Source organism: Frankliniella occidentalis, unplaced genomic scaffold, assembly GCF_000697945.3.
Source record: "Frankliniella occidentalis isolate FOCC.00 unplaced genomic scaffold, Focc_3.1 Scaffold58, whole genome shotgun sequence".
Taxonomy (NCBI): Eukaryota; Metazoa; Arthropoda; class Insecta; order Thysanoptera; family Thripidae; genus Frankliniella; species Frankliniella occidentalis.
Window position 1 is genome coordinate 19467 of NW_026267188.1, and position 9956 is coordinate 29422.

The 9956-nt window shown below is 45.5% G+C and overlaps 3 protein-coding genes across 5 annotated transcripts; 1 reads left to right on the forward strand and 2 right to left on the reverse strand.

Moving 5' to 3' along the window:
- The first annotated feature begins 201 nt into the window (after positions 1 to 201).
- Positions 202 to 3331, forward strand: LOC113206848 (CCR4-NOT transcription complex subunit 11). 2 transcript variants are annotated; one of them, XM_026423104.2, is made up of 10 exons: positions 202 to 403; positions 906 to 997; positions 1075 to 1223; positions 1308 to 1430; positions 1513 to 1682; positions 1767 to 1899; positions 1999 to 2208; positions 2285 to 2424; positions 2498 to 2663; positions 2743 to 3331. In XM_026423104.2, the coding sequence occupies exons 1-10, from the start codon at positions 372 to 374 to the stop codon at positions 2890 to 2892; spliced, it is 1365 nt and encodes a 454-aa protein (XP_026278889.1). In that variant the 5' UTR covers positions 202 to 371; the 3' UTR covers positions 2893 to 3331. The 2 variants fall into 2 exon arrangements, with proteins under 2 accessions (XP_026278889.1, XP_026278888.1); XM_026423103.2 differs by lacking the exon at positions 202 to 403 and adding an exon at positions 505 to 674.
- LOC113206847 (aldehyde dehydrogenase 1A1) lies at positions 3312 to 6631 on the reverse strand. Its single transcript, XM_026423102.2, has 12 exons — positions 6166 to 6631; positions 5690 to 5794; positions 5476 to 5577; positions 5219 to 5384; positions 4902 to 5092; positions 4699 to 4809; positions 4517 to 4619; positions 4259 to 4443; positions 4010 to 4174; positions 3778 to 3935; positions 3624 to 3698; positions 3312 to 3551 (listed from the first exon to the last, which is right to left on the reverse strand). The coding sequence occupies exons 1-12, from the start codon at positions 6202 to 6204 to the stop codon at positions 3485 to 3487; spliced, it is 1467 nt and encodes a 488-aa protein (XP_026278887.1). The 5' UTR covers positions 6205 to 6631; the 3' UTR covers positions 3312 to 3484.
- Positions 6632 to 7150: 519 nt separating this feature from the next.
- Positions 7151 to 9471, reverse strand: LOC113206849 (gamma-glutamylcyclotransferase-like). 2 transcript variants are annotated; one of them, XM_026423106.2, is made up of 5 exons: positions 9207 to 9356; positions 8898 to 8971; positions 8029 to 8219; positions 7787 to 7923; positions 7151 to 7707 (listed from the first exon to the last, which is right to left on the reverse strand). In XM_026423106.2, exons 2-5 carry the CDS (start codon positions 8899 to 8901, stop codon positions 7389 to 7391), a joined length of 651 nt encoding a protein of 216 aa, XP_026278891.1. In that variant the 5' UTR covers positions 8902 to 8971; positions 9207 to 9356; the 3' UTR covers positions 7151 to 7388. The 2 variants fall into 2 exon arrangements, with proteins under 2 accessions (XP_026278891.1, XP_026278890.1); XM_026423105.2 differs by lacking the exon at positions 8898 to 8971 and having other exon boundaries at positions 9207 to 9471.
- Between the last annotated feature and the right edge of the window lie 485 nt (positions 9472 to 9956).

Below are 9956 nucleotides of genomic sequence, written 5' to 3' on the forward strand. Positions count from 1 at the left end.
GCCCTTGGTGCCGCGTTCCTCGCCATCCAGTATGTATTGAAGAAGCGATCGAAAAATCACACCAAAGTTGACGTGTTTTACGTGAATGCGAGGGTGTAAAACAACATTTTAACGCGGACCTACCAGTGCAATAAAGTTCATCCGCTTCCTACACGCGCTGATACAATTACATTCCACACCACACAGGAACCCCCAGGGTTTGAGGAGCGCCTGGTGGTTAGGCATCGCCTGCCTGTGTCAGACGGCAGAGTGCAGCACGTTGCCTAACGCGGACATCGCAGGCGTTCGGCTAATACCATTCGTAATGCTGTCGTCAGGGGCCCTCCTGCTTTCCAAACACCTCACTTGTCACCATTTTCTGCAAATCGACGATGCGGGTCTTTATCATCTGCCTTCGAGCTGGGTAGGTAAACTACTCCCACTCCAAACCAAACGCAAAGTAAACTCTCTGAACAAGTGGCGCGAAATCACACGCTGAATTTTTCATACCAGCCGGTCTTTGATACAAACTTAACCCTAATTCCCTAAGAGAAGGCGAAGAAGTATTTTGTGATGAATGTGATGTTCGCAATACCGTGCTACTTTTAAACTGTTACAGTTTTTCTTATGACACCTCATTAAATACACACGCGAAATATGGCTTTAACTGTCAAAGAACTGCATTCTCTTTTGGGGTAAGAAATCAACTTGGATTCGTAATATTGGTCTCAAACAAGGTTCCCCCAATGTTTACATACTGTTTGTAAAAAGGTTATGTTATTTCCAAACATTTTTCTGCTCAATCTTCAAAGTATTCCGATCATGTACTTGCGTTTTATAGCCCTCAAATGTAACTCAGATGTCCAAGCTGGCAATTCTATTTTATGTTACTGTAATGTTTTACATGGTTTGCGTCTGATTCTTAGAATACTGGGTGAAGAAACTGTGGAAAGATTGACCTTAGAGGGAATCACCCTCCAACTACATCAAGCCTTTGCTAAACAAGACCACTACAGAGGTAAGAACTATTTTCCCTTGCTCATTAACTTTATTTTATTCTGATTTGTGTCACCAACATTGATGTGTCTCTTCCAGTGGGATGTGCTCTTGTATTGTTGCTGCAACAGCCGGATTTGCTACCTAGACCTGCACAGCGCCTGGCTGCTATAGTTCTCCTGCACGACATGTATAAAGGGGAACCCATGGCTCTAAACCCCTTCACTACTGTGTTTGTACACCTTCTGGTTAGTTGAACTACTTTTTCTTGCTTCATCAATCGAAATGCCTTTCTGCTTTTTGTCATCTATTTATTTGTTCTATTTATGCAGCATCCACCTGATGAAATGGGGAAGACCTCAATGCGCAAATTAGAGTATGCAGGGGAAATGCCAAGAATTTCAGCTGTAGAGAAAAATTTCCTTGCTCAACTTGTAACAAGCACATCTCGAGAGGTATAATTCTATATACAATTAAGTTATTTGAATGGAAATTAGACTTCTGATCACCTTATAGTTGCTTTTCTAATGATTTCAGTTATTGAAAAAGACTGCTCCTCAAGTTTTAAACTCTGAACCTTCATCCTACCATAGTGTAGACATCACATCTGTTCAACTGGCACTAGCTGAACGACAGTCCGAGCTCCCTCATACAGCAAGAGCTGGTGTTCCAATAGTTCTTCCGGATAGTGAGTCAAGAATTCCTTTGTAAGTTCTAACTTTTCATAAATTGTCTTCTTCACCAGTTTTCTTTCTTGGGATTCTTCAGTTGCATTATTATTTCTGAAACAGAGTCCAACCTGATCAAACAGTGCCGAGAAAAACAGCTGAATCCTTGCTGACTGGTGAAAAACCTATAGTTCAACAGTTTTATAAACCAGAATTCTTACGATTGGTACCACCTTTACATGAATGTGAAGATGAGGTAAGTTTTTTCTACTGCTGGTGCACACTGTCATTATGAACAATCTAATAATCTTAATGCACAAATACTCATCTCATTAATTTTATCTATCTTCTCTAGATGGCTTGGCTCAATATTACAGAGCCAAATAAACACAAGCCAGCTTATGATGTCACCTTGTGTGTCTCGAAAAGTTCTGGGGTTGAGGCAAAACGCCTTATGGCGAAAGCATTTAATAATCCCCTTACAACTCAGCAACAGCAACACCTTCTGGGAGAGTTAGATGCTGATCCAAGACTAGTCTACCACATTGGTCTTACACCCATCAAGGTAAAATGAGTTCTTTACAGCCATTAATAGAAAGCATCTCATTCCTGTGCCTTGACATATTTTTTCTTCCTTTCAGCTTCCTGACTTGGTTGAAAATAATCCTTTAATTGCTATAGAGGTACTTTTGAAATTAATGCAGTCTACACATATAACAGAATACTTTAGCGTTCTTGTCAACATGGAAATGTCACTCCATTCAATGGAAGTAGTTAACAGGTTTGTGTTACTTTCCTCCCTTATGTTGTTTTAAGTCAATTATTTTTTTCTTTATTTTACTTTTTTATTTCAGACTTACCACTACTGTAGATTTGCCAACAGAATTCGTTCATTTATATATATCCAATTGCATATCTACATGTGAGACTATTAAGGATCGTTACATGCAAAATAGACTTGTACGTTTGGTATGTGTTTTTCTCCAGTCACTGATTCGAAACAAAATTATTAATGTGCAGGTAAGATAAGCTAGCTAAGACTTCTAAAATTTACATTTCAAAAGACCAACCATTCTAAAATGTTATTGTTTTTATTTAGGAGCTGTTTATTGAAGTCCAAGCCTTCTGTATTGAGTTTAGTCGTATTAGGGAAGCAGCTGCTCTATTCCGTCTCTTAAAACAGTTAGAATCTGGTGAAGCAGGTGTTGCATTGGCAAGTGGACCAAGTAAAGGAAAGTCCGAATCGTGATGTAAATGGCTTGTGTGAATTATCACCAGGTATTGAGTTTTATTGATTATTATGCATTTTTTTTTTGTTATAAGCGAATTTAAGTATAACAGATTCATATTACACCAGAATCCTATGCAAAAGAAATGTTTGTGAAGATTTAAGCGGTTGCCCAAAGAATCTGCTTGACAAGTGTTTTTTTGGCTTGATATTTTTAAAGCTCTTGATTTATTCATGTATTTGACGTGTACCTGTATTGGCATTAATGTTATGTACTAAATGACTTAAACAACTAGAATTGTTAATATGATGCACCAATTGTGTTTTCCAAACTCCTTTAAAGGATCAGGCATATTGTTTACTTTTTTCTGATATAGTGGAGCTATGATCTATTCTTGTTGGATTGTAAAATTATGAGACATTCTTGAAATAATACACCATTTGTATAGTTACTTCATAACAGTTTTTTTACTAAACTATATATATATATACACTCAAACAAGAAACTTTAAAATGCTAAAAGGACAGTAAAATTATTTGATTAGTAAGTTGATGTACAAAACACAATAGAAACATAAATGTACGTATGAAATGTGTCCTCCTACTTATTGTCTTATGCAGATGGCAGTTGAATAGTGATAGTTTTAGTTTCCAGGTACTCCTTCAAAGCATCTTCTCCCCTGTAAACACACAAGTTTTCATCAGCCACAATCTACAAAGAATTCTAAAGATATTTTTAAGAAGATAATTACAGTTCTCGTCCAAATCCAGATTGCTTGAAACCTCCAAAAGGTGCTTGTGGAACTACATAGTCATAGCAGTTAACCCTGAAAGAGATAGATGAATGTTATAATTATTCCTGCTTCTATTAAAAAGGTAATTTTGCCACTTTTTTTTACCACATACCACACTGATCCAGCAAGAACAGATTCAGCAAAAGTAAGAGCTTTATTAATGTCTTTAGTTATTATTCCAGCTGCAAGACCATATGCTGTATTATTGGCACGAGAAATAACTTCTTCCATGGAGCTGAATTTCAGAATCTGTTGAACTGGACCAAAAATCTAGGGCACAAGCATAAGATCAAGGTAAGAAATAATTTTAAATAGTGTAGCACTGATGGATGAAGGAGACCTACTTCTTCACGAGCAATCCTCATGTTGTCCTGAACATCGGCAAACACTGTAGGTTGAACAAAGTAGCCAACATTTCCAACCCGCTCACCACCAGCTACAACGCGAGCTCCCTCTTTCTTCCCTGATTCAATAAGTCCAGTCACCTTGTCAAACATTTCCTTGTCCACCTAAAATAGGGTAAAGTCCGTGAAAACTTACTTCAGTTAAGTTCTTCATATTATAGTGAATTCAAAACTGAAATGCTAGCTTACTTGAGGTCCCTGGTCTACTCCATCAGTAAAGGGATCTCCAACCTTACGAGCTGATGCCTTTGCTGCAGCTTTCTTCACAAACTCATCATATACTTTTTCATGAACAAAAGTACGAGATGCAGCACAACAATTTTGGCCATGATTAGCAAAGATCCCATTGTGGGCAATGGTTACAGCTTCATCAACTAAATTGTATATTAAAATATAATTAGTACAAATAGATTATTACCCTCTAAGAACCATTTAAAAGATTCTTACCATCAGCATCCTCAAAAACAACTAAAGGACTCTTTCCACCAAGTTCCAGGGAAACACGTTTCAGATTTGATCTTGCTGCTGCCTCCATGATGAGCCTGCCGACCTGGAAGAGTAGTTGTGTTTAGTAATAGAACTACTGTACTGTTGTGAGTGACCTCACTATCACATTGCTTTTCCCTCACCTCTGTTGAGCCAGTGAATGCAACCTTATTTACATCATTGTGAGAGCAAATGAAGGCACCTGTTGTGCCAAAGCCATTGACAACATTAAAAACACCAGGAGGAAACCCAGCCTAAAAGGGGAAAAATTAAGCAGGAGTCTGATTGAAATTTTCTAAAGAATAATGAATGGATTTTATTAAATTTAAAATTTTAATGTACTTACCTCTTTTACAAGTTGAGCAAGGACAAGGGCAGTAAGGGGAGTTTGTTCTGCGGGTTTGAGGATCATAGTGCATCCTGTGGCCAAAGCCGGGCCCATTTTCCATGTAGCCATCAGCACAGGGTAGTTCCATGGAATAATAGCACCGACTACACCAACAGGCTCTTTGCGTGTGATACACAGGACATTGCCATCTACAATACAAAATAGAAACAAAAAAATAGGTTTACTTCTCAACAGAAAGAGGACAAAATGAGCAAAGGGTGATGTAACACAATTAGAAATTTTGCAGAATTTTAACATAGATGATGAAAACATACCGGCCGGGACAGTGTTACCGTGGACTTTGTCACACCAACCAGCATAATACTGAATGGTTTTAATTGAACAATCCATGTCAAACACAGCATCATTGAATGGTTTTCCATTATCAAGGGATTCCAAATTAGCCAAATAGGTTTTGTTGGATTCCATCAGAGCAGCAAGCTACCGAAACAAGCATTATCATAATTTTAAGTTAAATCCACTATTTCAAACTATTCATGGTAATACAAAGTAACAGCATCCTAACTCTAACCTTTGACATCAATTCTCCTCTCTTTGAAGCATCCATGGTCCTCCATTCAGACTTGCGGTTGAATGCTGCCCGAGCAGCCAAAACAGCTTTATCCACATCTTCCTGAAATTAATTTGGAATTTTCATCTGAGTTTACAGGTAGAGGTAGTCTGGTGTAGGTATGGTCTACATACCACCGTGACCAATAATATTAAGAACCATGCACAAAAATTACCTTGCCTGCTTCAGATATGTCGGCAATTTTCTTTTCAGTGGCTGGGTTTATGGTGGCAAAAGTCTTTCCATTTGCAGCATCCACAAATTCGTTGTTGATGAAAAGCTAAACATGAGAGAAACTAATGTCAATACAGTGTAATACAAATCAAAAGGTGTTTTTGTAAATTGCGTGAGGCATTTCTCCAATTCTACCAAGGTTACACTGCCAATATAATTCTTTTGTAAAAGCGGATTGACGTTTATTATATTGAGAAGCAAAACAACTAATTGGTAAACACTTCGAGACCGGCTGACAGGCTGAAAAAGGCAAAACACAGCAACCCTGTCAGAAGTCAACACAATCACCCCAGCAAGACTGGCCAAATTAGAGAGGTTAAACGTCACACGGAACTCAAACTCAAACTTCTCCCGCACAGAAAGGCCTCATGACAGGGATGACGGAGCGCACGCTGGGAAAATGAAAGCACAAATTACCTTGGTGTACTTGATTTCAGGGTTCCTGTTCGCTGCCATCTTGAAGCCGCGGAAGAAGCTCAAGCAGAACCCTTTGGACCCGAGGAGAGCAGCCAGTTCTGACTTCTTGGAGCGGCGCGGCGGCGGGGAGTGGCGGGAGCGGAGCGGATTGCTGCGGCCGCGGGTGCGAGTGAGCGCGAGCGGGTCCGGAGAGGGAATGGACGGTGCGCCGGCGCCGAGTGGGATGAGGAGCGTCTTGGGGAGTCCGCGTGTGGGCGTTGCCGGGCTTTGAGCTGCTACACCGCGAGTGTATACCTCTACCTCTCTGCTTGACGACCGGACTGTCAAGAAAGAAGCGGCCGAAGCCGTAGTCCGCTTATATAGCCTTCGCGGCTTCGCGGCCGCGGGGCGCTGCCTGTACTCGAGCTCGTTGCGTTTGCGGGGCAACCGGCCGGACCAGCTTCGACCAACCCGCGGGGGACCAAAAGTCACTTTGACAGTATGACATTGTCAAGAAGGCAAAGGCAAAACGTACTCGCGCGACAACGTGATACAGGCAGGCAAGCCGGCGCAAGGGGGTAAGGGGTGCGGGGAGGGCGGGCGGAAGGAGAGATTGTCTCGTGCTAGTTTAGAGTCCTCGTGTGGCTATGCGGGACTATCACTGAACTTGACTGATAAGAGCCAGGCGTGTTAAGTCCAGACTCTCATTCTCAAATTCGAATAAGACATTCACAGTAATCTCACTACTGACCTTAAGCCAAATGTCTTCCCCACCAGGTGTAATTAGATCCAAAGAAGAAAATTGCAGACCTTTTTAAAATGCCCCCATAGTTCTTCCACCAGAACACTACGCACCACGTCAACGCTTCGGCCTCCGGACACGAAGCACTGTGAGCACTTTGTGCTTCACGGTCAGCGAAATGAGGAAGAGCGGCTATAGGCAGTGTTCACCTACGCACGGCACATAGTGACAGCGTTGGTGAGGGAATGCCGAGAAACGTGCGTCTTTAGGAACTTGGGTAATTATTTTTTATTGTCATGCAAAAACACTCTTTTCAACATCTTATCATAATCAGGCTTTGTTTTTTTGTTGTCGGGTGATTTTGCCACAGGTGAAGAGCAGAAAGGAAGAGAGAAGTCAGTCGATACAGTTTTATCCGGTGTTGACGACGTGCAAGGCCGGGTCGGTCGGTCGGTGGTGGGGATCAGGTTTCCGTGCAGCACGGGCTGCCCGTAGGCCTGCCTCAACACGCGGCCTGCGCGGGCTGCTGCTGCTGCAGACTGTCCAGCGAGATGGGCGGCGACGCCCCTGCCGACCCGTTGTCCTGCACGGCCTGCATGCGCTCGACGTACTCGGCGGGCAGGCCCGACTCGCGGGCGCCGTGCAGCAGGACCTGCTTGTAGACGAGCGAGGGCTGGCGGGCGGCGGGCCGCGCCTCCCCGGGCGCCAGCCGGGGCGGCACCTCCCGCATCAGGTAGCAGCGGCACTGCAGCACGCCGCCGCCCGCGACGCGCACCGTGGCGTTGAACACGTCGTACAGCCCGGACCCGACCGACTCCTGTCTGAGGAAGGACCAAAGCGAGGTTAGAGACCCGCAGGTTACGCGGCGCGGGCGAGCGGCCGCCTGGCCGCAGTACTCACTCGTCCAGGTGGTCGCGGTCCTCGATGTCCAGCGACCAGATGGCGCCCCACACCGACTCGCCCGGGTCCGGCACCACCGTCGCGGGCGCCCCGCCCCAGCGCTTGGACGCGGGCGTGCTGAAGTCTAGGCGGTAGTCCTGCAACGGGGAGGTGAGGGAAGGTCAGCAGCGGCGAGCACGCCGGGGAGGTAGGCCGGCGGGGCGCGCGCCCACGCGGCGGGCGGCCTACCCTACGGCGCTTACCCGGAGCTCGCCGATGCCGTGCCGCTGCGCCGTGGGGTTCATGAGGTGCAGCCGCCTGGCCAGCAGGTTGCTGCCGTACGCGAAGTAGAGGAACTTGCCGTCGCCGGGGCCATCGCCGGGGATAACGCCGCTGACGCCGCCACCGGTCGTCGCCGAGGTGGCCGAGTCCGTCGCGGAGCAGAAGAGGGTGGCTGCAGAAAGGACCAGCAGCGCGAGGCAGGTGAGTGCCGATGCGTGGGAGTTCATCGCCATGGTGAGTCTCCAGAGGTGATGGGCGAATGCATAGATAAGCGAGTCGACGACAGTTCGGACACGCCTGTGCATCAGTCGTGGACGCACAATGGACTAGCGAGCAACAGCAGTCTCGGCTGCTACGTCCCGAAGCGACTTCGGGCGACCCGAGGGATAGATCTGAATGATTTAGCTGACTTTGGAGGGGGGGGGGGCGTGTGTGTGTCCCTTGCCCCCCCCCCCTTTTCCTCAATAAAATCGCGCCTACTCTGCACGCGCGCGTCCGACTTTTAGCCAAGGCTCGACTTCAGCCGGATGTCCGATCTGTCGTAGACTCATTTAGCTATGGGTAAATGTGACAATCGGGCGGGGACCGGCTCGGTGGTCCCCGGTGGCGGCCCGCCGGCCGAACCCGTCGGACCACGGCCCCCGGCGATAAGCACAGGACTGACGATAACAGGATGATGAGGGGTCAGCGTCAGCCGCGGCAGAAAACAAGCTGTCTGCGCGGACCGGGTTCGAACGGTTCGAACCCTCGCTGCTACATTAGGATTAGGCTAGGCTCGAGTTGTGTCGCTCACTTCAAAAGTTGTGCGGGGGAAAAGAAACAAAGTGCTGAGGAGATCAGCTCGACTTACGCATCGTAAATGGACGTATTGATGGGGTGGTCAGTTCTTCAAAATCTGGGATCACCTGCGCGCGGCCATGAAAGCTGATAAAAATCACAGTGACATCATGAGGACAGTGTCACCTCCTATACGTACTGTACTGCGCCAAAAAGTGCCTGCCCGGTTGTGCGGGCGGCAGGCGCCCATTTCTTAGGTTAGTTCGACAACGCAATCATCAAATACAGCGGAGATATGCGACAGGAAGATAAAAGCTATCGCAGTGATAACAGAAATCAACTTGTCTTTCAAAAAAACATACCAACTTGCTTTAAACATTACCTGTTTTCAGTGGGTTTCTTGATTTGCAATGACACTTGAGTACGCCGCTCGGAGGTCTGCTGTCTGTACTTGCAACTGTGCTACCAATACGAGAATAAATACTCTTAAATTTAAAACCTAACGAGGCTACTGTCACGCGGATGTTCATAATCTGGGAGGGAATGTGTGTTGCCAAAGGGCTGTCTGCATTGTCAGCTGACGACTTTGGTAAACAAACCAAAACAAACTCTTCCCCCTCTCCTCTCAAAACTCGAAAGATACGCAAAACCAACCGTTGAACAACAAAACACAATTTTTGCAATAGAACGATCGGGGCTTACAGTGGTCTTACAACTGTCAAAAAAGAATAAAACAGACATATTGCAATATCGCCGCAACCGTCACTGATCGATAAGTTAGGTGATTACTGAGCAAATGGAAGAATTACTTCCCTCAGGAGTTAAGTTGGCAAGCATGGACGGCAACAAGAGCGCGGTAAATTTGGATGCGGCTTCCTCTACCGACTGACACTTAAGGTTCTAGCACTAACAACACATTCCGTGCGGGAGATTCTGATTGAGGAAATAGAAAACGCCGGGGTTGTGGCCACATTGTGGTCACGCCGAACTGGACTTATTGTGTATGGCCCCGAGCGAATAGGCAACCCGCCCGCACTCGTGCATACGGGCTAGTTTGCTGGGATGGGGCATATAGCGACCGCCCTATCTTCTGTAGATAGATTTATCATCCCCAATAAATGTCTTCTTATAT

Excerpts from the sequence above, each read along its gene's own strand:
- LOC113206848 (XM_026423103.2), top strand. The coding sequence starts at position 637 with ATGGCTTTAACTGTCAAAGAACTGCATTCTCTTTTGGG. Across the intron at positions 1,224-1,307 it reads CTGTGTTTGTACACCTTCTG|CATCCACCTGATGAAATGGG; the intron begins GTTAGTTGAACT and ends CTATTTATGCAG. Across the intron at positions 1,683-1,766 it reads AGTGAGTCAAGAATTCCTTT|AGTCCAACCTGATCAAACAG; the intron begins GTAAGTTCTAAC and ends TTTCTGAAACAG.
- LOC113206847 (XM_026423102.2), bottom strand. The coding sequence starts at position 6,204 with ATGGCAGCGAACAGGAACCCTGAAATCAAGTACACCAAG. Across the intron at positions 5,578-5,689 it reads ACATATCTGAAGCAGGCAAG|GAAGATGTGGATAAAGCTGT; the intron begins GTAATTTTTGTG and ends AATTAATTTCAG. Across the intron at positions 4,444-4,516 it reads TGTTTTTGAGGATGCTGATG|TTGATGAAGCTGTAACCATT; the intron begins GTAAGAATCTTT and ends TATACAATTTAG.
- LOC113206849 (XM_026423105.2), bottom strand. The coding sequence starts at position 9,354 with ATGAACATCCGCGTGACAGTAGCCTCGTTAGGTTTTAAATTTAAGAGT. Across the intron at positions 8,220-9,206 it reads AAGAAACCCACTGAAAACAG|CCACCCTCTTCTGCTCCGCG; the intron begins GTAATGTTTAAA and ends TCCTTTCTGCAG. Across the intron at positions 7,708-7,786 it reads GACCGCGACCACCTGGACGA|ACAGGAGTCGGTCGGGTCCG; the intron begins GTGAGTACTGCG and ends GTCCTTCCTCAG.